This window comes from Notamacropus eugenii, chromosome X, assembly GCF_028372415.1.
Source record: "Notamacropus eugenii isolate mMacEug1 chromosome X, mMacEug1.pri_v2, whole genome shotgun sequence".
Lineage (NCBI taxonomy): Eukaryota > Metazoa > Chordata > Mammalia > Diprotodontia > Macropodidae > Notamacropus > Notamacropus eugenii.
This window is the reverse complement of record NC_092879.1, coordinates 78,777,441-78,804,738: the sequence shown is the minus strand read 5'-3', so window position 1 is coordinate 78,804,738 and position 27,298 is coordinate 78,777,441. Positions and strand designations below refer to the sequence as shown.

The window sequence follows — 27,298 nt, the reverse complement described above, 5'->3', positions numbered from 1 at the left end:
GGTTGTTGGTCTGGATGGTCACTGGGGTCCCTTTCCACTCTGAAAGTCTGATTCCTCCCTCTCCTTTATCCCTATAAGCTTGTTAATTCTATGCTGTACTCTATCTCACATCTTCATTCATTCCCTGAGTCACCTCCCTAGTTCAGCCCCTCATTATTTCTTGCCTCCTCGATAGCTTTCTAATTGGTCTTCTTATCTCTCATCTTTCTCCTCTCCAATTAGTCCTGTATATCTACTGTCAGCATTAATCTCCCAATATAGAATTCTGACCATGCCATTCTCTGGCCCCAAAAAATCTTCAGTAGCTCCCTGTTGTCTGAATGATAAAGTCCTTCCTCAATTTGACCCCAACCTACTTTTCCATCCTTATTTCCCATTACTCTTCTACTTGTAATCTGTCCTCTAACTAAACTGGACTCTTCCTGATTTACTAAATACAACCTATCTTTTCCTATGTCCATCTTTTTATTCCTCCCTCCATCATCACATATTGGAATTTTGTCTGTGTCATCCTAGGCCTAGTTCAAGTGTCATACTTGTAAAGAAGCCTTTCCTGATTTCTTTATTTTTGTCTTCACTCTTCTCCCTTCCACCCCTAAACTAGAAGCGTTCTCTCTTCTGGATTCCTGTTATTTCTTGGTATACTACCTTTCTTATGGCAGTTATCATTTAGAAATAATTATTATGTAATATATATATTTTCTTTTCTACTAGATTATAAATTCCCTGAAAACAGAGGCTATTATTCATTTATATATTTCCCTTTATGCCTTGCACAGTATTTTACGCATAGTAGGCAATTAATAAATATTATGTGAGATAAAAGTATGGATGAAGTGCTTTTGGTTCTGTATACGTGAAGATAGATCATGTACCTACTATGTGCCAGGTACTGTGGTAGGTACTAAAAATAAAGACAGAAGGAAAGTCCCTTCCAAGAAGGAGTTTCCATTCTATCAAAGATTGTTGTTCTTGTTGTTCATTCATTTTCCGAGCATGTATGACTCTTGGTGACCCCATTTGGAATTTTCTTGGCAAAGATACTGGAGTAGTTTGCCATTTCTTTCTGCAGCTCATTTTACAGATGAGGAAACTGAGGAAAACACGGTGAAGTGACTTGCCCAGGGTCACACAGCTATTAAGTGTCTTGAGACTCCATTTGAACTCAAGAAGATGAGTCTTTCTGACTTCAGGCCTGGCACTCTATCTACTGTACCTCCAAGCTGCCCTCTATCTGAGATAGTATATGTACAAGATAAATACAAGGTTATTTGCAACAGACAGGGGTAAACACTAGCAACTTGGGGGATCAGTAAATGCCTTATGTCAAAGATGGCCCTTGAGTTGATCTTTGAAGGGAATGAGGAATTCTAAGAGAGAGAAGTGGAGTTTGGGGGGGGGGGGTGCTGTCATCATGTGTAAAGAATAGTAAAAAGGCCCTTTATTCTGAACCATAGAATATATGAAGGAGAATCATGTAGGTTGGTATTCTATGATAATAATGCATATATAATGTATACAGAATGTATATAGAAACTAATGGCTAGAATATTTAACACGAATATGTCATTTAAGGATACCTTTCCTTGAAGTGGAAAAAAAAGACCACATTTTCAATCACTTGATTCACTTGTAACCTGAAAACTATTCAATTTTTTCCTGCCTTCCAGCCGAACTATTTCCTTCTTTCACCTTCATTCCAGCATCTCTTAAAATGAGACAGTGGAAAGTCCTAGATTGAGCAGAGTTGCCCTCACATGTTCATGTTCTACGTTGCTCTTCCCTTTCCTTGTCTTAGTTTCTGTCATCCCTTGCCTCATTCTGTCTCTTTGGAATTGATCATACTATTATAATTCAGGCTGGTTCTTCTTTGCCAGTCCAAATAACTTCACTTCCTACAAAATCCTGCTCAAAATCCAGCTCCTACTAGAAATTTCCCCTTATTAATCTCGCTTAGCTCAGATACCTTTGACTCTGTATCATCTCAGGAACTCTGTGATTTATTGTACTTGTTTATGTTTTGCTGCATAGGGTGTGTGTGTGTGTGTGTGTGTGTGTGTGTGTGTGTGTGTGTGTGTGTGTGTGTGTGTGTGTGTGTGTGTGTGTGTGTGTGTTTTGGAGAGAAGGTAAGGGGAGGGTTCCATCACCTAGATTTAAACTCTCTGTAAGTAGATGTTCTCCTCCCATCTTAAAAAATCTCCATACCCCTCCTCTTATCCACTGTAGTGTTCTATACAACTTGTAGTGTTGATGGGCACACATGTTTTGAGCATAGGTAAAATGAAAGTAAGTAGTTTGATTTAACAGGTTTTTCTTGGTAGTTAGTACATGATCCCAGGATATAGGGACCTCCTTAAATCTCTGATTCATTTTCCTCCTGTTTTTTAGGACTGTAGTTTCATGTTGAGTAAGTCAACATTGGGTTTGAAGAATAGGACAGTTGGAGTTCTGTCAGCAGAAAAGAGAGCAATAATTGGCCCTCCTTGTGGGTAGTGAAGAGAGTTGATTATATAGTACAACTTCAGTTATCTGGACCTTCTTTTTATAGTTTCACACAAGTCAAACTTTCAGAATTGGAAGGGACCTCACTGGCCATCTTACTATGGCTGGGGAACCTGCGTCCTTGAGGCCACATGTGGCCTTTAGGTTGTCAAGTGCGGCCCTTTGACTGAATCCAAACTTTACACAGCAAAAAAAGAATTCCATTGTACGACAGAGCTGACTAGATTTTGGTATATCTGGATCAAATTGGTGAGTGAGTGAGTGATTCTCCTTTCTGCTAAGAAGATTTGTGGATGAAGCAGGAACTTAACACCTTCCTTTGTATCTGACATAGTCTAGTATAGTGTGTTATTTGTGTATATGCACTTTAGAAATGCTTATTGAAGTAGCTATTCTAGGATCTTCCTGGTTCATTAATGATGATCGTTTTCCTTCAATCAAATGTGTTTTGTGTCAGCTTCTGTAGGGTTGGTAATAAAGAAGTTTCAAGTGAATACAATATTGAGTTTGTAGACCTCTAGGCAGCCTTTTAGGAAAACTTGAAATCTTTTATTAAAAAGACTCATTTAAAATTATGCTTCAGGGGTCAAAAATTGCTTGGAAGATGGGATAAGGAAGAAATGGGGCAGTACCTTGGGCAATGTTTTATCTTTTTACTGAAAAGAGTATGTAAAAATGCACAGAGGTGTTGTTGTTGTGATAATTGCTTTAAAAATTTGTCTCCACTTACTATAGTAAGCTGAATAAGATATCTTCTTTTACTTTGGTTTGCCATGGTATTCTAAAAGGAAGTATGTCAGTTAAATACTGGAAGTGTCTAGTTCCTTTGTATTCTGGGAGTTTCTATAGTACAACTCACCCTTCAAATTTGGTTTCATTTTTAAAGCAACAGGTAGAGTAAAATATTTAACAGTGAAAAGTTAAACCTTTCTTGCCATGTTATTGGACTTTGAATCCATTTAGAACAAGGATGTTTAGTAAATACAGAAAATAATTTTTTTGGCAGATAGCTAGGTAACTCCCCTTAGGTCAGAACCACTGTGAATTGTCTCATTTTCCTGACTTTATATTGCTAATAACATCTATTTGATTCTCAGATATAAAGATCTTTGTGTCTACTAGGCCTTAGGTAAAGCCTTGTTTACCTAAGCAATTTTGTTAACATGACCAGTTATTTCTATTAACGATATTGTTAGATATATTATCATAACATTTAATTGAACATAGTGAAAATGAAGGAATCCAGACTATAATACATTTTGCAGTAGGTACCTTCTGTGGCAGATTTTCATTTTCCATTTTCTCATCAGATATTTGGCTAGTGGCACTCTTGAATAGAACCCAGAAAGTAATTAGTTGTTTGAAAAAACTCCATCTTGCTATAATTCTCACAACATCAGTCATATATTTCTAGTTAGTTATTGCATGTTGTTGGCTTTGCTAGGAAAAGTCTACACAGTATGATTTGAAATGGACTATAAGACTATTGAAATCAGTTTTTCTGCAAACTCTGTCAACATCTTTGATTAGTATTACTTTCATCATAATTTTTTTTAGCCCCATGGCCTTTTGTTTGTGCTTTAATAGGGAGTAATCTCATTAAGTTGTAAAATGTAATGCCTCTGAGAATTTTATCTTTGTTCTAAGTGGTTTTTATGTTTAAATTAATACCATGAAACTTCAATTTTTAAAAATATGTTTTTCAGCTGAATGGTCTTAAAATGGTTGAGCCAATGGAAGAAGGGGAACCATATTCCTACCATGTAAGTATTCTTGATGACTCAAGTTTTTTCTTATCTCAAAAGTTTTTGCACATAGATTTTTTTAAACTTGATAATATAGACCTAATATTAGCCTGTTTAGGTTCTCTTATTTCAGAGTATCTTGTGGCTTTCTCTTAAGTGTAGAAACAAAACTTTCTACCATAAATACTTCGACATTTGGATGAGATCAAGGACCCGTTGATGTGGACATTCTTGCCAGTGATACAACTTGCCTCTCATCTTGTTCTGATGGTTCATTTTGGGGTTAGCGGAGCTCATTTTGAGTCCTGGCTCTCTGCCACTTCCTGGTTTTCTGATCTTGGGCAAGTTAGCTCGACTCTCTGGGCCTCCACTTCTTTCTCTGTAAAACAAGAGGGTTAGACCAGTTGGCTTCTAAGGTCCTTCTAGAGTTGCCATCCTGTGATCTTGGCTATATCTTCCCAGAAATTCTCCACAGGAGACCAAGTTACCATTTGTGAGGTCTTCCACTTAGGTATTTCATGAATGGAGACCTTGAAAAAGTTTTTAAAAATCCAGTTCCAACCTCTCAGACTGAGTCTAGTGTTCTAGTACTGTTTCTGTGAAAGCAAACTGCTTATCCTGTAGGAAAGTTGAGCTGTAGTAATTCTTTAGACATTAAGACCTTTTATATTCCAATCTAGTATTATTCTGAAACCTCTTTAAAAGGGCAGTAGAAATTTTTAATTTTAACATCACATTGCTATTGGTTAAGTTCCATAGCCTCAGTTGTTTCTCACTTAACTTATTTTAAAAGATCAACACTAATCAAAGTAGGGGACTATATTCCTGTGTGTGTGTGTCTATTTGTCTCTTTGTGTCTCCGTATGTTTACCACAGTGAACGATGCCTTAAATTGTAGTTAATGTGCCATTATCTTTGTTTCTGTGGAACAACTAGTCGTTCCTAAAATTGAGCAGATTGAGAAATACAAATAAATCCTGATGCTTAATTGGGCACTTTTGCAGAATCTCAAGTGTCAAAAAGAACCTCATCGGCTAGCAAATCCAGTCTATTCCCAATGAGAAATTCCCTCTTACACATTGCTTGTCCAACTTTTGCTGGAAGATTTCTAGTGAGGGAGTATACCACCACCTCTGGCACTAGAAGGCTAATGTTTTTGTGGACTCCTTCAAGCTTTTTGCTGTTTCTTTGTCTTGCCATTCTCTCTCTTAGATGGAAGGTGGAGGGCGTCATGAGGTTACCTGTCTATGAGGTCCCTGTATTAAGCCTACACAGCTTCCTTTTTTCAAGAGGGTTAGTTCAAAATATGATTCTGTATTTAAGATCCATAGGGTAATCCTAATGTAGTAAGAAGCTGCATTCACATCGCTATTATCTTAAATGAGAGTATATATTTAGAATACTTAGTAAACTTCCAAACACTGTGTAGTTGTCAGTTATCATTCCTGTGAAGTTTGAGTTTCTGTATATGACACATTCATAAGATCATAGGTTTAGAACTGGAATGAACCTTAGAAGGAATCTAGTACAACACCCTCATTTTATAGATGAGGAAACAGGCCCAGGGAAGAGTGACTTGACTAGATAGTAAACGATAGAGCCCAGGTCTTTTGACTCCCAATCTACCATTCTTTCCATTGCATCATACTCTTTCCTTATGTTGTCTGTATTCAGATGCTTATAGTTCAGAAGGAAGGAGCAGAGAAGTACGCATATTTTCTAGATTAGATGAGGACAAAATCAACCTTGATGCTAGAATTCATCTTTTTCTTTTTCATGGAGGCAGTTTGCAAATGTCTTTCTGTGATGAGAGCCAACAGAAGGATTCATATTAGGTCGTAGCCAAGGCTTCAATATTCCATCATGGTATGAAGGTGAAACTGGATTCTTGAAGAATGTTCCAGCACAGTGTACTGTATGGGTCCTACCAAGCTTAAAAGATGAAAAGCATGAACTAGAGTATCTGCCATCTGAAGAGCAACCTAGCTACTTTGGGAAAAGCTTATCACCACCAGACTGGTTACCAGGCCAGTTCTTTGCTTTGTCCATAACGAGTCAAGAAGGACATCTACTAAGATGCTGAATAGTTCTGTTCTGTCAATGAAAATAAAATACCCAAACATAGGTTCTTAAAATACTAAAGTAGATAACCAAGACTAATTTTTGAAATACACGTTTGTAGAAATTTGCCAACTGGTAATCTTGTGATAATTTGTTCAGTTCTAGTAAAATAAAAGTAAAAATGTTGCCATTTTAGCTTTTTTTAAGTTTATGCTTTTACGAATAACATATTTATGACTATTCTTAACCTTGCTTTGATTTCATTAAGTGAGAATCACCTGAAAAGGTTGTCTAAGATGTATTACATAACTTGAGCTAATAGGAATATTAATTTGCTTTGTTGTTTATCCACGTCTGGGAAGCATGAAGACATAAACAGGGCAAACTAGAAGATTGTCTTAGTTATCTTGAGTCAAGTATAATGTGATAATAAGTAAGTGGAATATTACTAATGGTAATAATATGTAAGGGTGGAGGGGTAGTTATGTATTTGGAGCTCAGGTTTCAACAAAGGGATTGGGTAAACAAAAACTGGAATGAACAGCACAATGCTAACAACTCCCACTGCAGGCCCTTATTACCTTTCCCCTAGAGTATTGGAATAGCTTCCCAACTGGACTGACTGCTTCTTCTCTTCAGTCCATCCTTTCCATGACTGCCAACGTGATCTTAATTCACGTGTTGAACCACATCACTCTTTTGTCCCCAGACAGGACTCCTGGCCAGTCCCCATTTTGTTCCTACCTTCCTCACTCGTGTTTCTTTGCATGTGATGTTCCCTGATCTTTGAATGGCCCACTCACGTCCCTGCCCATCTTCTTCTTTTAGACCCAGCTTGAATGCTGCCTCCCAATAAAACTTCCCTACATGTACGTGATTGTTTCCATCTTGAATCTGTCTTCCCACTCTTGTTTTCTATGCATTTATAACATGATTTATTCATGTATGTGTCTTTTCCCTCCTACTGGAATATAAGCTCCTTTGGGGGAAAATACTGTGTCTTGTACTTGCATAGTACGGTGCACATAATAGGTGATTAATAACTGTTGGATTGATTTAAATTCTGATGTGTATTCATAGATGCTGTGAACCACAACAAAATCATAGAAATTACAGTGTGCCAAAGCTAGAAGACATCTTATCAGTCAACTCGCTTAACCTCTAATTCTATAGATACAGAAACTTGGGTCCAAAGGGATGAAGGGACTTGCTCCAAGTCACACTAGGAAATCAGCAACAGAAGAGCCTTTGATAGACATCTAAGAATTTGTAATTTTCTTTTGTCAGCAAGGGACATGAGAGAGGACAGTGTCTGGTCATTTAACCTTTTAATTTTAGGTCTCAGTTTAAAATATTAATTTGCTTTATCAGAATTCTAAATTGCTGGGATAGCCTAATAAGCATGATTTTCATCTTTTTATTTAATAATTTCTACTCTCCGTTTGTTCTGTTCTGTGGTGATGCTGATTGCTATCTTAAATGCTAATGATAATAGTCCACTGCTATGTCACGTAGGCCTTTCAGCAGTATTCTATACTGTTCTGGAAGTGTGAACTTTTGTGCTTCTGTAATCTAATACTGCTCTGTAGTCTTTTCAGCCTTATGATTGATTATTTTAGTTAAACTGTTCATTCTATCTTCAGTTGTTAATTTTGTAGATTTAACGTGGTTGCTTTGAAAAGCTTTTCATACCGTATAAAATGTTTTAACACTTTGTTATCTTTTAAATGTAGCATAAAGTAATCTTGATACCTCCAGATCAGGGGTTTTGACCATTTTTTTGTGTCATGGATCCCTTTGGAAGTCTTGTAAAGCTTATGGATACCTCTTTTGAGAATAGTGGTTTCAGATGCATAAATTAAAATACCTAGCATTGAAAAAGAAACCAGTTCTATTGAAATACTGTTATAAAAATATTTTTAAAACATAAGTTCACAGACTTCAAGTTAAGAACCTCTTTGCTAGATTTACCACTGAAAAATACTCAAATATGTCTTCCCATTTTGGTAAGTGATGAGTTAAAAGTCATTGCTAATTATCTAAAAGCTGCCTTATTGTAAAGAAATGTCATATTTTACATCATCCACCTTTTGCTTTTTCCATTTAATGATTGAATAGTAGCATAAATGTTAGGGGAGAAAATGTCATATTGCTTTTCTTTCATAGTTGATGAAATAGGGAAACCATCTAATAACAAATGAGATGTTTTTTTGTAGTTATTTCTACTCACCTGTTATTTGATCTGCTGCTTTTGTGGGAATGGTAGCTGACATGAGTAATTTTTTTTAAATGTAGTTGCCAGGGTAAATGTGTTAGTTGTCTTTCATTGCTAATACCTAGTGATCTGGTGATTTATATAGCTTTTATCTTATTTGTCAAAAGCTTTATGCTTTGACAGAAGACTGTTTTTAAAATGCCCAAATCGTAGTAATTTCTTAAGAAGACTGAGTTATCAATTAAATTTTTGTGTTCCATTAACACTAGGTGAGTGCTGTATTTGTTTCTGGATCAGTTTCCCAACTGTGATCCTATGAACCTAACTGGAAAACTTTACCATCAAAGGTTCTTACTTTATAAAGTCTCTAAATTTTTTTTTTAAAAATGACCCTCCCTCTCCATACCAAACATATAATTCCTGCATCCTGGTTCTTGCAGGAACTCCAGTTCCTTACCCCTTGAGCCAGAGAGAGCTGACCACTGATGCTATGGAGGGCAGAGCAGCCAAAAGTAGATATTCTGTAGGTCTGCAGCGCAGTTTATGCTGCCAAACAATGTTCCAGATAGAGTTATAGCTTTAATAAACTTAGATCTCTATCCAGAAATTTGAATGCTGAGTGTAATCTAGAACTGTACATTTTTTAAAGGCAAATACATCTGAATTCAAGGATGAATGGTATAGTGGAAAGAGGGACTACCTTGGGAGTCAAAAGAGGTGAGTTCAGGTTTTTCCTCTGACACATGCTAGCTTTATGATTCTGGGCAAGTTGCTTCTCAGCCCAAGGCCTCACAGAGCTCTCTCATACTCTTAAGTTGAAGATGTGCATCATTAGGGCTTAGGTGCTCCCTACACTCAAATTTTAGGTCCAGGAAAAAGAAATACTATAAAGAAGGTTGAAATTTGGGGCCCTTATTTACAGATCATGCTTTTATCCTCTAAGAAACATCTCTTCTGCAATGGTATTTTGGATGTGGTCAGTTGTCGACTATGTGCTGGGCCCTGTGGCCTCACCTTTTGATCAGCTGATTATTCCCTGAGCCTCAAATTTAAGGAAGAGGTCCAGGCCAAAGATGCCAAGTTGTGCTGCTGACTCATCTTCTCAGGACTTTGCCATGCCACAGGTATGCTCTGTGTCTAGGTTCCTTCCCACACTGGAAGTACTCTGTCCTCGAGGCTTTTTGCCTTATCTTCTGATTGGCTGGTACTTCCCAGAACTCCCAATTTAAGGAGGAGGTCCAGACCCAAAGATGCCTTTCTCTTTTTCCAGATACACTGTTTTCTCACCTCCAGGGGACTTACTCTGCCATGTCTTGGGCCAGCTACCTTCTTCCCACTCCCAACCTCCACCCCATGCTTTCTCCAACTTTGTAGCTGCTTTTTATATGTTGTCTTCTCCCTTTAGAATGTAAACAACTGGAAGGCAAGTTCTTGTCAAACGCTTGTTGACTTACTGCTGGAGTTCTGTTTGAAATGCTATATGTTGTGGTTGAGTATTCTTAATCTTAATTTCTTCCCTATTATATTATTTCCTTGCCCTCCTCCCCCCCTCCTCCCCTATAACTTATCTGTAGTGCTACCTGGTGACACTGAGAGAGGTTCAGTAACTTGACTGAGGTCACACAGCCAGCATATGTCAGAGGCTTCTGCTGGTAAAATAGGCTTAAATCTCTTATCCCATGTGTTGTATCTTGAATGTTGAAAGGACGTGGAACGGGCAGCAAAACTAGCTGAATCCCTTCTGAAGGGCCCTTTGTTGCTTACTAGTGGGAGAGCTTGCTACCTCTGAGTTTCTTGTGCTGGTTTCACCCTGCTGACTGGCCTCCCATTCTGCTGAGCAGTAACCGTATTGTTCTGCCTCCTTTCTTCCTCTACTGATCTGTTCAGTCTCTCATATCTTGTTTTTCAGTCTATTTCCTTTCTATTTTTTAATTTCCTGCTTAAAATACCACTTATATTCCTTAGCTCTGGGACAAATAGTGTGCCAGTACTAGTTTTGTATGAGATTTGTATATTCTAACCTCAGAGATCTTTATTTTGAACCAAATATAGAAAATTCCCCTATTCCTGAGTGAAATTGTCCTGAAGCTTGTAAGTCCTCAAGGAGGGGTGTGGGGAGAAGAAGTGATAAATTGCTTATGATAGAGGACCTAAATATAACCTCAGTTTGGGGTACTGCTTGACCACTCTATTTCTTTGGTACCTAATGCCATACATAGTACATGTAATAGCATGAAAATTAGATGGGTGGTTTAGGATGCCTTTGCTGTCTTATTGTTTTTTAAAAAATCACAGACTTGAGAAAGAACATATAAATGTGTTGAGTTTTATGAGTCAATACTACACGTAATACCACAAATATTACTTTCTGATATATACTTACATAACTTGACTAAATGAAATTTCTTGTAGTTTTAGCATAAATTATGTTCATTTCTTTGAAAACTTACTATTTTCAAATTTAGTAATATATTGTTTTGACATTAAGATAAGTTGCATTAGCTTATTTGCATATTTACAATTACACCAAAATATTTAAAGTATATATACTGAGCATTATACTGCATTATGAAAGCCAGTGACTTCTTGTATGTATAGTAACATTAAGAGAGTTATTGAAAGATTAATAACTGTAAGTTTTTGTTTCTCCCTTCTTTGGTTTTAGTCAAATATTTTCTCTATCCTGGACTCCATGGTATCATTACTTAAAATATGGTCAAATATGGTCTCTTGCTTATTTTATGCAACATTCAAACAATGTTCTTGTATAGTCATGTTGACAGAGATGAAGGATAAACTCTTGTATTTAATTTTTTCAGAAATTTATTTTTGCGTGATTTGGAATAAAAATATAGACACATTTTACTTTCTATTAAAAATTGCAGGACTCTCCGTTGATATGTGAAATTGTAATATAATAGAACATTGGATTAGGGGTCACACCTGTGTTCTCTTTCTGCCCATGCCATTAGGCCCTGTGTAACATTGGACAATTAGTCAATAAGCATTTACTAAGGACATCCTATGTGTCAGGTACTGTGCTTGGTGCTGGGGATATAAACAGAAAGAATAAAATTCCCTGCCCTCAAGGTGCTTACACTTTAAATGGGAAGACAAGAATACATAAATGAGAGCACACAGAGATTGAAGACTATACAGGATACTTTGGGAAGGAAGGTACTAGTAGTTGCATCAGGAAAGACTTTATCTAGAAGGTGGTACTTGAGCTGTAACTTGAAGGAAAAGGGATTCTGTGAGTTGGGGGAGGAGTGATGCATTCCAAGCCTGAGGGATAGCAAGTACCAAAGTACCAAGATGGGACACAGGTTGGCATGTTTGAAGAAGAGAGAGAAGACAGTGGGGCTGTATCACAGAATGGATTTAATATCCTAATTAGGCCAGAAAAATGGCTTCAGGTCAGATTGTGAAAGACTTAAAAAGGTCAACGGAAGAGTTTGTGTTTTATCTAGGAAGTAATGAGGAGCCCCTGAAATTGATTGAGTAGGGGAAGTAGCATGGTCAGATCTGCGTTTAAGAAAAATCACTTCGGCTACTGAGTGGAGGATGGACTGGTGGTGAGAAACAAAACGCAGGGAGACCACTTAGGAGGCTATTGCAAGTCACTTGCCTCATTTGAGCCTCAGTGTCTCCTTATGTGCAAAATGATGGTAGGAGTAGCAGAGAGTAGTGCAGAGAGCATCCCTCCCCCTGGCAAAAAAAACAAACAAACAAACAAAAAACATACTCCTCAAAACAGATCTAAAAAATAAACCAGATTGAGTCCTGATGGGGAAGTCCAGAAAAATTCACAGTGAATAATTTATCTAGTCAAGCTCTGCAAAGAAGTCTGTGGACACTAGTGAAAGGGTCAGGCCAAGAGCTCATTGCCCTGAGAGCATTCCAGTGACAAGGGGAAAAGCTATAAACCAGGGAGGCCCCAGAACCGTACAGGGCACCACCAGACCTAGACTGGGCACTGGGACCAGGACACGTGTCAATGAGCAGCTCTGTTACTCGCTTACCCAGTTTTAAGTCACAGTTCCAAGACAGACTGATAAGAGGACCTGCCCCCAGTGGTGGTGTTCCCTGATAGAAAGGCCCTGGGTAGAGTGAACAAGTAACATTGGTAGCATTCAGATGTCAGGAACAGAATGGGGTCTCAATTCCAGCATGTAGTCCAGTCTTCAGAGGATTAACTACCCTTTGGAGAACTTACAGTTCTGTTACTCTGAACCAGTAGAGCTTTCCCAGATGGATAACAGAGGTTGAGTTCAGCAGCACTCTACTGTTGCTCAGACCCAAACCCCGGTCAGAAAATTGTATAGATCAGACCAGAGAAGAGGAAAGCAAACTGTACCTTGGATTGGACTACTTAGGAAGCATTGACAGCTTACAAGATCTATGTGAATGATGAGATCCTAAAAAGTTGATTCTAAGTTAACATTTTGTCTACTAAATTATCTTTTCTAGCTATCTGCTGTATGCATTAATTAGATATCTTCATCCAGAAATTGATTTGGAACTCTCAGTTTCTGACTGGTCAGGACTTCTTTAGAAAAGTGGTGTGGAGCTGACAGTGTTGGAGAAAGTTGTCTTGGTGGTAGTGTTATAGGTAGGGTTTGATAGCACTTGCCGCCCCCCCCCCCAGTAAAATTTGCCTTTGCGATGCCATAAAGTAGGAAATAATATAGTATATGTTGCCCTAAAATATTTCTAGGAACCTAAAAATTCTGCAACGCCATATCTTTGGGTAAGATCTGCCAAATGCATTAAATGCAAGAAATGTCAGCATATTATGTGTCTCTATGCCAACAGAGCGCAAAGTCTAGCAAGCTCTACCGTGCTGGAATGGCTTTATGTACAGTCCCAACAACAGACTCGTTTTTGAGGACCACCTTAGCTAAGTACGGAGAGAATCTCATCAGTAGACTGAGCAGTTGGTGATAATATTTGAAGGTGACCCACCAAGGAAAACTAGAGAATGACCCTCGGTTCTCTGTGTAGCCACCTTCTGCTTCTGTAGTACCAGGTTTAGAGGGGTGCAATAGGAGCCATGTGTACTAAGAATCATACTCTTTTTAAACCATATAGAAAGATTTACTTTGCTGTTATGACTCCAGATGTCCAGTGACAGAGTAGATATGTTAGTGGAGAAACAGAATCATAGCAGTATTGCCATTTTCTTTGAAACCAGAAGACTCTAGGAAGTTACAGCTAAATAGAACGGTTGCTCAGAGGGCCTCCTTAGAGAGGGAAATAAACATTAATGGAGTTGGTTTTTATCTTCTCCAAAGGTATTAAAGAACAGTTCATGACATACTTGGTTGTATTGCAGTGCTCTTGGTTGCGTTTTAGCAAATGCTTATAAAAGAAATCGGAACTTACGTGCCAGCATCCATTGCAGAGAATAAAGGAGTTAGGAAAACTCTACACAGAACTTGAGAGGACCCTCAAAATTAAGTCAGCGTATTTCAGTGCTTGATGACTTCAGTATAAAGGTGGGCATACAAAAAGATGGCAAAAATGTATTGGAAAGATGGCTTAGGAGAAAGAGATGAAACATGCAGCAGATGTGGAGAATATACAGATGCTTCCTGCCTATGTATGAGTGCTTTCTTCAAGAAGAGTCTGCAGGTGTGCAAAATGGTGAACACCAAATAAGCCTACAAAATGGAAGTGTATATATCTAACAAAACAACTGATTACTGATGTGGAAATAAATAGGAGGAAAGTCGGTTAGAGTGCATTTGGGAAATTGTGCAGTATTTTTAATGACTCCAAGTTTCTCCCTGAAAGGAAAGTTCATCTTTTTAACATTAATAATCTTGTAGTGATGCTGTGTGGCTGCAAGTCATAGAATATTATCAGTCTCCAAAGAATTAAAGCTGTGAATCACCTAAAGGGCAATGGAGAAGCACACGGTGGTTGTGAGTAGGCTGTGCCATGTTAACATTGAAGAGTTGTGTAGGAGAAGAGATCATAGCATCAGAGATAATTTATGATTGAAAAAGGTCATGGACCAGTAACATAGCAAGAACAGGGGATCATGGAAAGCCCATATGTGTCATTGATATCCATGCACTGTTAAGAGATATAGAGAAGGTCCTTGACTTATTGACCCTTTCTTCTCCACTCCCATCAATACTAAACATATATGTACCTAATGGCATAGTATCTAAACTCATAAAGGAAAAATTAGCTAAATTACAGAGACTTTAATGTTGTCTCAGAATTGGAATCTAGAAGAAAGATAAATAGGAATATATATATGTGTGTGTGTGTGTGTGTGTGTGTGTGTGTGTGTGTGTGTGTGTGTGTGTGTGTATACAGTGACCTACAAAAACATACCCACATTTAGAGAACATAAAATAGAGATTTTAACCCAATTTCAAAAAATTATATTGAATTAAGTGAAAAGGAATTACTAAAGAAAAAAACTGGTCCACGTGGATTTATAGGTAGAGTTAAATATTCTATTCTTTCAAATATTTAAAGAACAATTATAAACAGTACCTGTACTGTAGAAATTATTCTCAAAAACTGATAAAACTTTTTATGAGATAATATCCACAGAACCCTTGATAATCTGTGGATCCTAGGCTAATTAAGAACTCTCTGTTCTTAATTAATTAATTAATGAACCCTTTTCTGATGCCCTCTAGCCACAAGTGCCTTTCTTTCAAATTGTCTTGTATCTCTTTTAGATATGTTGCCTATTTACCTATATATGTATATGTTGTCTACCTTGGCTAGATTGTAAGCTCCTCAAGGGCAGGGAGTGCTTCATTTTAGACTTTGTATTCCTGGTATCTAACATAAGTGCCTGCTATTCATCACTCTGCTAGTTGCTGAGGATGCAGTTTTAAAAAAAGGTCTCTGCTCTCAAGAAAGTTACATTCTGGTGGAGAAACAAGTACATATGTAAGTAATAATAATAGGTACTTTATATATAGTGCTTTGAGGTCTGCAAAGCACTACATATATATGTTTATCTATAAATGTATAAGATATGCATATATATCATTCATATATGTATATTATATATACATACACACATATACATATATAATACATATACACACATATATATAATATACATATACATATATATAAAGTTTGATTATCACAACAACCCTGTGAGGTAGATGTCATTATCCCCATTTTGTGAATGACAAAATTGAGGCTGAGGAAGGTTAAATGACTTGTCCATGGTCACACGGCTAATGCATCTTAAGTGAGATTTTAATTCATGTCACCCTGCCTCCAAGTCCGGCACTCTGTCTGAGGGTATATATAGAATAAGTGTAAAGAATACAAAGACAAGTAAGTTAGAAAGGTAGGGCAATAATAATAATAATTATAGGAATCAGAAAGTTTTATATAGAGGGTGATTCTTGATTTGTGTTTTGAAGAAGACAGGGATTCTGTGTTATGGAGGTGAGGAAAGAATATTTCTGACTTGATGGACAGCCACTACAAAGGCACAATGATAGGAGATAAGAATGCCATGTCTTAGGAATAGAAAGAGAAGATCAGTTTGGCTGGACTGCAGAGAACAGAGAGGTGAGTGAGTAATAGTCAGACTGGAAGGATAGGTTGGGACCTGATTGTGAACGGTTTTAAAAGCTAAATTTTAGCTTTACATGCAATAGTCAATCACTAGAGTTGGTTGAGTAGGGGAAGTAACATGATCAGATCTGCTCTTAAGGAAAATTACTTCAGCAGCTTCATGAACAATAGAGTGGAGTGCAGGAAGACTTAAGGCAAGGAGATAAATTATAAGAAGGTGTAGCAGAGAACTGGAAATAGCCTCTCATTTGAGGAATGTCTAAACAAACTGGTACATGTATGTACTGGAATACTAAATACAGAGAAGCATCGGAAAACTTATGAGAACTGATGCAAAGTGAAGTAAGTACACCAAGGAAAAGACATACACCATGACTACAACATTGTAAACATAAAAGAAAAAGGAACAGAATGCTGTACAGTTATAATGACCAAGCTTGGCCCTGAAGATGAGATTTAAAAATGTACCACCCTACTTCTGTTGTGGAATTGGGAGACTACAAGTGTGAAGCCTTACTTATACTATTAGTCTCAGTTGATGTGTTAGTTTTGCTGAAATATTTCTTTTGCTTTACTTTTGTGTTCTTTGTTACCAGAAGTGACTCTTTGAGGGTGATATATTTGGAACCTCAAAGAAAGTGAATGTAGCAAGGAAGCAAAAGGCAAAGCTGAAACAGAATGAAGTGTAATAAGAAACCCTCTTTGAAAAGGGAGAGACCCAAAACTAATAAGGTACCAGCTGTGGAAGAATTTAAAGTGAAAGAAATTTAAAGTCTTAGTAATACTTAAGACTGCCCTCCATCTCTCTCCTTTATTGTTAACATAGAGGAATAAATCAATTATTTTCTAAATGCAAATTTCTTTTTTAAGCATAGTTAATTCTGGAACATCTCCATCTTTTTTGTTTGGGTGTGATGTCAGCAACAAGAAATCACTGCCTCTTCATTTTGTGATGGTAATAGTTTGATCTGTGGGAAAAATGAATGATGACAGCTTCTTTGGCCACTGTGTATCTTATTTGTGGAAGCTATCTTTTCAATCCTTTAGATTTTTCTTTGACCCTGGTATGCTTGATTCTGTGAAACAGGATTCCTTTTCATTAGCCAGTCCATGATTTGTGTGGGTTGATTTTATTAAGAAGGTGAATTATTATTATTAAATTCTAACCAATTAATATTAGTTTTTTAAAATAAAAAATACTTTAAAGTGAAATCAAGTATTTATTTCAGGAGGGCAGACTGATTGTATATGTATCCACTATTAGAAATTTTGTTATACTTATCTCAGTACAGTGAAGACTTCTCAAAAGAAAACATACAAGTAAAATATAATTGAAAAGAACAAAAGCTCCACCTGAACAGCTTGTCTCTAAAGAAGAGATGAAGAAATGTACCTCTTCCTTTTTATGGAGGTGGTGGGAAACTTTGGGATACTACATACACCATCAGACTCAATTGATAAAGTAGTTTTGCTGAGTTGTGTTTTGTTTTTTCTCATTCATTATTGTTCTTTGCTAAAAGGGATGCCTCATTGGGTCAGGGAGAGGGGAAGAGGCATATTTGGAAACAGAAGTGATATAAAAAGAAAAAATGTAAGTACAGAAAATTTTAAATAAAATTGAATGAATTACTTGATAATTTTCTTTGACTTTCCTTCGTCTACCCAGATGCTGAATTTAATTGTATTTTTATAGCATATAATTCAGAGTTGGCTGATTGATTGTTGTCCTTTGTTTTCGAAGAAGACCAAAATGACATCACTTTCTTGGGGTCAAGGAACAGTGTATCTGAGAGTGGCTGATCAGACCATTGCGAGTTCAGAAGGCTCTACCACGTCAGGCACGAATAGTCCATATGAACATTTAGAGTGGAAATATCTCTAGATTTGCACATCTCATGTTTCTTTTGTGTTACTGTGATTCTGCTTTGTGCTCCTTCTTAGATGTGGGCATGCCGTGCTGGGAAGTCCTGTGCCAGTGTCTCCCATGTCTCACAATCAATTCCAGAGTTCTTGCAGTGGTGGCAAACTGTAATAGAAACATATCCCTGCAGGCAACATATTGACTTAGCAAACCACAAATTAACATTGTCTATGTTGTATTGCATTTTTATTTATTTAGTTAAACATTTCCCATTTACAATTTAATCTGGTTGGTACTGTTCTCAATATGTTTTGTGACTCTTAGTTTGACACCTCTGATCAGGTAGTTACCTACAAAGAAAGGAGTCCCCTCTGTCCTAGAATAATAATACCTGCATCCTGTAGACTTTTCAGATATTTCTGTGAAGACTTCAACAGTCATATTGCATTTTTGCCAGTTAGTTATAATATTCCTGACAGCCTTCTAATTGGAAAAAATAATTTAAATATTTTTGTTACAAAGGGACATTGGAGTACACAGCCCATTTTAAATTAATTTTTTCTGTTATTTGCATTCTGGATTGTAAATTTTTTGAGAGCAGGTACTAGTTTTCATTTCTGTGTCTCAAGCACCTAAAAGAGTACCTTGCACATATTAGGTGCTTAATAAATGTTTGTTGATTTGATTATAATTCCTTATTTCTAAGTGAAAAAGACCTTCCTTTGAGTGATATTTTCATTTATTGATAGTGGCAGGAATTCCTACTCCAACACTTTCGGGTTTAGGTGCATCATTACAGCAATAGGATAAAATGGTGAAATGACAGTTTTTCTATAGATTATTTGTAAAAACAATGAGTGTGGTGTTAGAAATGAATTCTGTGGGATTTGGAATTTAAAGACAAAATTTCATATAGTGAGAAACTTGTGTAATAAGACAGTGTAGTATATTGAAAAGAGGACTAGACTTCACACATGATCTAGATCCTAATCTACAATTGCTATTCCTCACATAGGGGACTGTAAGCAGTTAACTCCATTGAATTTTTTGATTCTCTGCTTCTGTAAATTGATGGGTTTTGATTAGATGACTAGAAATCTCCCTTCATCTTTAGAGAACCTGTCATTCTATTGTGAACCACAAGCTAAGAGACAACATTTTCTGGCCCCAAATGGGGATTAATGGGGAGAGGGCAGGTAGGATAGAAGGGAATACATAGTAATCATAACTGTGAAAAAATTTTAGACCAAGTTTCTCTGATAAAGTCTCATTTCTCAATTATGTAGAGCACAGAGTCAAATTTATAAGAATATAAGTCATTCTCGAATAGATGAATGGCCAAAGGATATGAACAGGCAATTTTCAGACAGAGTAATGAAAGTTATCTACAATCATAGGAAAAAAAATTCTCTAAATAACTATTGTTTAGAGAAATGCAAATTAAAACAACCCTGAGATACCACCCCACACTTATCAGAATGGCTAATATGACAGAATAGGAAAATGACATATGTTGGAGGGTATGTGGGAAAATTGAGATGCTAATGCACTGTTGGTGGAGTTGTAAACTGATCAATTCTTTTGGAGAGTAATTTGGAACTATACCTCAAACTATGTATACTCTTTGACCCAGAAATACCACTACTGGGTCTGTATACTCCAAAAATAAAAAAGGAGAAAAAGGCCCATGTGTACAAAAATATTTATAGCCGCTCTTTTTCTGGTGGCAAAGAATTGGAAATTGAGGGGATGCCCATCAGTTGGGATGTAACTGAACGAATTGTGGTATGTGATTGTAATGGAATACTATTGTGCTATAAGAAATGTTGAGCAGAATGAGGAGAACATTATATATAGGAACAGCAATATTGTATGATTATCAACTTCAGTATTCTCAGCAGTAAAGTGATCTAAGACAATTCTGAAGGACTTATGATGAAAAATGCTTTCCACCTCCAGAGAAAGAATTGATGAAGATGGAATACAGATTGAAGCATGCTTTTAATTCTGTTTTTCTTGGAGTTTTTTTCTTTTAGTCTGTTTTCTTTTGCTTCATGAATAATAGGGAAATATGTTTTGCATCACTCCACATATATAACCTATATCAAATTGCTTGCCTTTTCAATGAGGGGGCAGGGAGGGAGAGAATTTGGAAATCAAAATTAAAAAAAAAGCTAATGTTAAAAATTGTTTTTACGTGTAACTGGGCAAAAAATAAAATACTACATTTTTCAAAAAAGACCCTGAGATTCCCCACCTGGAAGAAAGGAAGGATAGTCTTTTTTCTGCATGCAGAATGTGTATCTAAAAACTGGGGAGGTAAACTCTGTCTTTTTACAGTCTGCCTAATTAGAATAACATGATCATAGATTTAGAGTTGAACAGAGGGGATCCTAGAGGTCATCGAATCCAACCCTCTCATTTTACAGATGAAGAAGTAGACGCTTAGTTAAATAACTTGACCATAGCCTCACAGCTAGTAAATGTCAGGGCCAATTAACCTAAACTCTTCTAGATATGTTTTAGGAAGCCCTCGAAGAGTTAGTTGGGTTGCAAAGCTCAAGTTGTGATATTTTACTCTGAGCTCTATCTACATAGGAAATCTCGGACCAAATTCCTAACCAAACACCTTATAATATTTTATGAACAAAATGCCTTGCTTTAAGCAAACACAGTGTATAAAGACAGAGAATCAGAGTATTATAGTGTTGGATCTGGAAAGGACAGTTAAAATTCTTTACAGCCTTCCTACTTCTTCAGCCTTCTTACATATTTCTCCCTAACATGCATTCTGCAGTTCAGCCATGGTGGCTTCCTTGTTGCTTCTCATGCACAGCATTCCTTGGAGAGCCATCCATTATGCCTTGAACCAACTAAAAGAAACAAGTATTTATCTACCCAGCTTCATGAGAAATACAGCCTTAGCTTGGAACTAGCTAGGTGTATACAGATTTTTGTTCTCTATACCAGTGGTATCACACCGAGGTAGAAACCAGAGGCCACTACACCATATGGGCTACATGTTTATTTAGAAAACCATATATTAACATTATCTATATTCTGTTGTGTTATTTATTTAGTTAAATGTTTCCCAATTATATCTTAATCTCTTTGGGCCACATAGGGAAGTATTGTGGCCCACGAGCAACATGTTTGACTCTTCTGCTCTATACCGTCGTTTTTCCTTCTCTTGTCACTGATTAAGTTGATTGTTTTAGCTTTAAAAAAAAGTTTGAGGTTTAAAATATTTAATAAACTTTCAAATATGCAATTATTTTCATTTGCTAAGTTCACTTCTAACCCATTCAGCATCAAAAAAGCACACTGAAGCATGAATACATGCCTTACTTGCATGAGACCCTTCAATAGGAGATATGAGGCAGTGAGGAGGGGGTTTAGAGGGGCAGTATAGGTCAGGATCATATCTGTAAATCAGACAATTATGTCTGGGTCCTGAATCTTGTTATGTATTTTGATTCCTATGATCTCATGGAAATTTGGACAAGTTAGTAATGTGACAGAAATGGGCTTGGTGGAGTAGGTAGGGACTTAATCTTTCTCCTCATATAAAAAACTAAATAGAATATTACAACTGAGGTTGTGTTTAAAATTTCTTTTAGCAGGATGAAGAAAGTATTAAAGAAATTCCTATTACTCACCACGTAAAAGAAGGATGTGATAAAGCAGATCCTGCTCAATTTGAATTACTCAAGGTTCTTGGTCAGGGATCATTTGGAAAGGTAAGGACATCAGTTTTTCATTTATTTATACTCTAGACATCCAAGCAAAATCTGTATATTCATGCAGAGAATATGGAGGAACAACCTACTTCCTAGTTTCCTAAAGGACACATATATAAACAGGATCATAATTTCCTTCTTTCTTTTCTTATATCTTTACTTGCTTTTTATACTTGCTTGTATTAATCTATATATCACCTCTTACCAATCTTCACTAATTTCTCTCTCTAATGTACAAAGCATTCAGCGTGCTGCTGGTTTAGGTTATTTAATTTTTTTTAATGATTCTTCTTGCATATAGTCTTTGTGCTCTGTTTCCTGTCTTTTGTTCCCCTAACCGTACCACAGAAGTTAGAGGAAATGTATTTGTTGATTCATCCGTTTAACAAGCAAACATCAAGTTTCACTCTGTGCCAGACCCTACTTGTGGATACAAAAACAAAAATGTAAAAGTCTTTGCCTTCAAGTATCTTGTGTTCTACTGGGAGAAAATAATCATCACAGATAAGATAATGTTATATATATATATATATATATATATATATATATATATATATATATATATATATATATATATATATTTGTATGGGTATATGTATGTATGTGTATGTATATGTACATGTACATACACATACATAAAGCAGTTTGGGGTGGGGCACACTGGAAATGGGGTAGAAGAGATCTAGATAGGCCTCCTGTAGGTGGCAGCACTTCATCTTAGCCTTGAAGAAAGCTAGGATTTTGATAAGTCAGAGATAAGAAGATAGAGCATTCTAGACTTGAAGACAGCCTACACAAGGGCACAGAGGTGGAAGATGGGATATCATATATGAAAAATAGAGTTAGGCCAATTTACCTGGATTCTGTGGCATATATATTGTGCAATAAGCCTGGAAAGGTAGGCTGGAGCCAGATTGTGAAAGGCAGAAATGATTCATATGTTATTTATTAATCAGAATGTGTGAAAAGCACTGCGAAAGGGGCTAGGTAATAAACTAAATGGATCCTACATTCAGAGAGTTCAGACTTGAAAGAAAAGAAGTCTATATATAAGGAAAAAATTCATTCACCTTTGTCATTTAAATGTCTGTTTAATGCCTAATTACTTGTGGTCCTATAGAAAGAGAACTTTATAGACTTGATTTCGGATTTCAGGGCATATACTTTTAAGGCCTGAGAGTATTAAATACTAGTATTAAGAAACAGCCTTTAGATGTGTCTATTAAGATGCTAAACTAGACAACTTCTTCATTCTTTATTCATTCTCAAAAACTCCCCCCAAAGAGGGATTGTACTCCAGAAGGAAAGCAATTAGAGCTGAATTAACAGGCAAGAAAACAAGAATCCCAGTAAGGTAAGCCTTATGAGTTAGAACTAGACAATGCTAATCCTTTGGGTGCTCTCAGCACCCCTCTCTCTCTAGCATCCATGCTCCCTCAGAGATTCCCAGAGACTTGGGAGGCACATTCCGCCTTTTATTTGTCCACTACTCCATTGCAAGAAGCAGCAAACATGGATTCAGCCCAGTCACACGAGGACATGAGGAGGAATGGGAGGAATAAGACTCCCTACTACTTAAGGTGGTGCTTAGGTTAGAGGATACCAATGCTCAGAATACCTACTGTGATCGATTCCAACCCTGAAAAAATCTGATTTAGCCCAACTAGAGCAAGAACTAGGGCAGGAGGCAAGTGTGAGTGGTTACACTGGGCCTGAATGAAGGATGACTGAAATTCAGCTAGGGTCAAACCTGTCTCTCTCAAAAGATACTTAGGACAGGAACCAAGACCTATGAAAAGTGAATCTACTAATAGGGGAGGAAACTGAAATAATTGTTCCCCAAGAATTATACTGACCATCAAAGAGTGGGACTCAAAGAAAGAGTGACATGGAAATATAGAAGAAAAAAGGCTGAAATAACACATCTCAAAAAGAAGAAAATTCAATTTAAAACATAGGATCCAAGTAGATGAGGAGTTTGGAGGTTAAGTTGTTTGTCCATTCTTCATTTTTGAAGAGGACCAGTGGCTTCACAGGTGATGTCTCAACTTGCATGTGAATTCAGTTTAAGTGAGGCAGAGTTGCACAAAGTTGTCAGCCTCACTCTCTCTTCTTAAGTCATCAAAGTCCACTGGCAGAACAAAAGTCAGGATTTGAATGGTGATGGCCCAGGACGCAGTGGATGACCTTTGCATCTTTTATGTCTGACCAAGCTCTAAGTATTCCACAGCTCCTGCTTCAACCGTTTAATGGCCATTGGAACAAATTGTTCTCATCCAGTGGAAGAAATTTTCACACACTTAAGGTAGACACCTTATCCCCCCACCCCCGCCAACTCACTGACAGGTTTCAGGCCTGTTGGTTACCCTCAACCTGGTTTAGCCCATCTGCCAAGAAGGTTTTACTAGAGTGTGAGCCCTGTGCATGCTACAGCTTCTTGGAGCCACAGGTGAGAGTTGAGTGAAGGTGGACCCCAAAGGTGCAGCCTTGAAAAGGGCACAGAAAGCCCTCACACCAGAGGTGTTTATCGTCCCTGAATACTCCATACACCCCAGTGCTAAGTATTCAATCCTAAAAGAATTATGAAGCTCTTAACAAATATTATAAGCGAAAGGAAATTGAATCAGTGCCTGATAAAACACAGAACCCTGTAGAATCTCAGGAGAGGCTAGAATAGCAACAAAATATTCCAGAATGCCTTGTACATTTCTCAGATAAGTGTTTGGTATCTAAAATATACTGGATGTTCCAAAAGTCTTAGTGTCCTTCTAATGCAATAGTGTCAAACTCAAATAGAAATGGATGCCTGCTGACCACACGTTGACTTAGAAAGCCACAAATTAACATTAACTATGATGTATTGTATTTTTGTTGATTTTGTTAAATATTTCCCAATTACATTTTAGTGTGGTTATGATCACACTGGGGAGTTTTACAATTCTGCAAGTTTGACACCTATATTCTAAGGTATTAAAACTTTAAGGGACACTAAAATTTTGGGGATATCCTGTGTAGACAACTAACATCCACACACACACACACACACACACACACACACACACACACACAGCTGAGTGATCAAAGGATATACAGAATTCTCAACAGTTCTTAAAAGAAGAATTAGCAACTATTAATAATCATATAAAACAATGCTCCAGATTACTAAGATCAATAAGAAAAATGCAAATCAAACAACTCTGAGGTTTTATCTTATTCCCTATAAATTGGCAAAGATGACAAAAGATGGAAATAACTAATGTTGGAGTAGTTGGGGAAGATAAGGATCACTAGAACATTGGTGGCGAGGCTATAAATCAGTATAATTATTTTGGAAAGCATTTTGGGATTATGCAGATAAAGTGGTTAGAATGACCACTTTTGACTCAGAGAGTTCATTACCAGGCTTATACCTTAAGAAGAATATTGATAAGAACAAAGTCTCCAGATACACCAAAATATTTGCAGCAGCATTCTTTGTGGTAGTAGTAAAGAATTGGAAACAAAATTCATGCCCATCAGTTGAGTAGTGGCTATGCAAACTGTGATATGAGAATATAACCCCATTTGGGGTTTTCTTGTCAAAGATACCAGAGTGGTTTGCCATTTCCCTCTCTAGCTCATTTAACAGAGGAGGAAACTGAGGCAAACAGGATTAAGTGACTTAGCCTGCCCAGGGTCGCACAGCTAGGAAGTGTTTGAGGCCAGATTTAAACTCAGGAAGACGAGTCTTCATAACTCCAAGCCTGGTGCTCTGTCCACTGCAACTCCACCTAGTGGCCACAATGAAGTATTATTGTTCCATAAAAAAGATACATATGATGAGTGTAGAACATGATAAGTTTTATATGATTTGATGTCTAACGAAATAATCAGATCCAAGAAAATGATATACATAATGACTACAATAATGTAAGTGGAAAGAACAACCACAAAACAATCTAAAGTGAATGTTGCAAAATTACAAAAAATAAACATGGCCCCCAAAGAACAGATATAAGACACTCATATCCCACTCCTTGATAGGGGTGGGAGGTCCACGTGTATGGAAACATTTCATAAATGTTTCAATGTACTGTCAATTTTTGGTGATTGTTTTCCTCTCTTTTTTTAAATTAAAATTGTTTTCTTATGTGAGATAACTCTTTGGAAAGGGAAAGAAGGCTATTGTGAAAAATTCAAATGATGTAAAAAAAAAACAAACAATATTAAAAATTTATTTTTAAATGAAAAAATCTAGGTGCCCTGACCATGTTGATTACCAAGTAATGTAATCCAAAACCAAAATTTATTATATTAAAAATTATATTCTAGAATGTTTCAAAAGAGAAATGAAAACCATGAGACATTAGAAGGGAACAAATGTCAGAGTTTATAACCTTTGCAGCAAAAATAAATAGCAGAATAGAAAAAATAAATTCATGGTGGTATGTTTCTCTAAAGTAGCAGAAAAGAGAACAACAGATTTTGAATGCAAATGTACTAGCATCTTCAAATGCCCGTTGGACATCTCAAACTGGGTTTCCTGTAGACATCTTAAACTCAATAGGTATAAAACTAAACTTGATATCTTTCCCCTCAAACTCTCCCATCTTCCAAATTTTCCTATTAATGTTAAGGGTATTACTATCTTCCCAGTCACCCATGCACTATCACCTTCAATCTGATGCCAAGTCCTGTGGATTTTACCTTTCTAACATCCCTTGTATATAGCCTCTTCTCCCTTCTGATACTACCAGAACCTTGGTGTAGGTTCTCATCACCTCTCACTTTTACTATTGCAATAGTTTGCTGATGGGTCCATCTGCCTCAGTCTCTCTCCACACCAGTCCCTGCTATACTCATCACTCAAACTGATCTTCTTGAAGGGCAGATCTGACTGTGTCTTCTCCCTCTACCTGCCTCCCATTCAGTAAATACCCATGGCTACTTTTTACCTCCAGGATCAAATACAAAATCTTCTGTTCAGAATTCAAAGCTCTTCAAACCTGGGACCGATGTACCTTTGCAGTCTTCTTACAACTTGCCTGCCTTTACGTATTCTGCAATCCAGTGACACTGTCCTCCTGGCTATTCCTCAAATACAACACTCCATCTTCTGACTCTGGGCATTTTCTGACACTAGCTGTCCCCTTCGTGTGCGAATAATAGTCTTGCTTCCTCATTTCCATCTCCTGGCATCTGTGGCTTCAAGTTTGAGATAAAACCCCACCTTCTATTCCAAGCCTTTCCTGGTCCCTCTTACTGCTAGTTCCTTGGCTCTGTTGATTATCACCAATCTATCTTGTATGTATCTTCTTTATATATAATGTCATCTTCCTCATTAGAATGTGAGCTCCTTGAGAGTAGAGACCGTCTTTTGCTTTCCTTTGTATCCTCAGCATTTAGCAGAATGTCTGACACATCGTAGGAGCTTAATAAATATTTGTTAATTGACTGATTTAAGGACTATCTGGAAGAAGAGAATCAAAAAGCAATAATGTTGAATAAATGATTTCTATGTAAGCAAAAGCTACTGACTCCAAAAAGTGTAAGAAAAAAATAAGGATCACATGTCTGTCACAAGAACATGATGTCAAAATGCAGGAAGCAATTCAAGAAAACTGCC

The 27,298-nt window shown here is 37.0% G+C and overlaps 1 protein-coding gene across 4 annotated transcripts in view; it reads left to right on the top strand.

The window, feature by feature from the left end:
- Positions 1-27,298, top strand: part of RPS6KA6 (ribosomal protein S6 kinase A6) — a 108,185-nt gene that overhangs the window by 15,912 nt on the left and 64,975 nt on the right. For 3 of the 4 annotated variants that reach the window (XR_011971176.1, XR_011971175.1, XM_072626535.1), the window contains exons 2-3: positions 4,209-4,265; positions 21,574-21,693. Coding sequence is in view for 2 of the 4 variants with exons in the window: in XM_072626535.1 (XP_072482636.1) it covers positions 4,209-4,265; positions 21,574-21,693 (177 nt within the window). In the remaining 2 variants the exon portion in view is untranslated. The remainder of the gene's footprint in view (positions 1-4,208; positions 4,266-21,573; positions 21,694-27,298) is intronic. The other variant, XM_072626536.1, reaches the window with a different exon arrangement.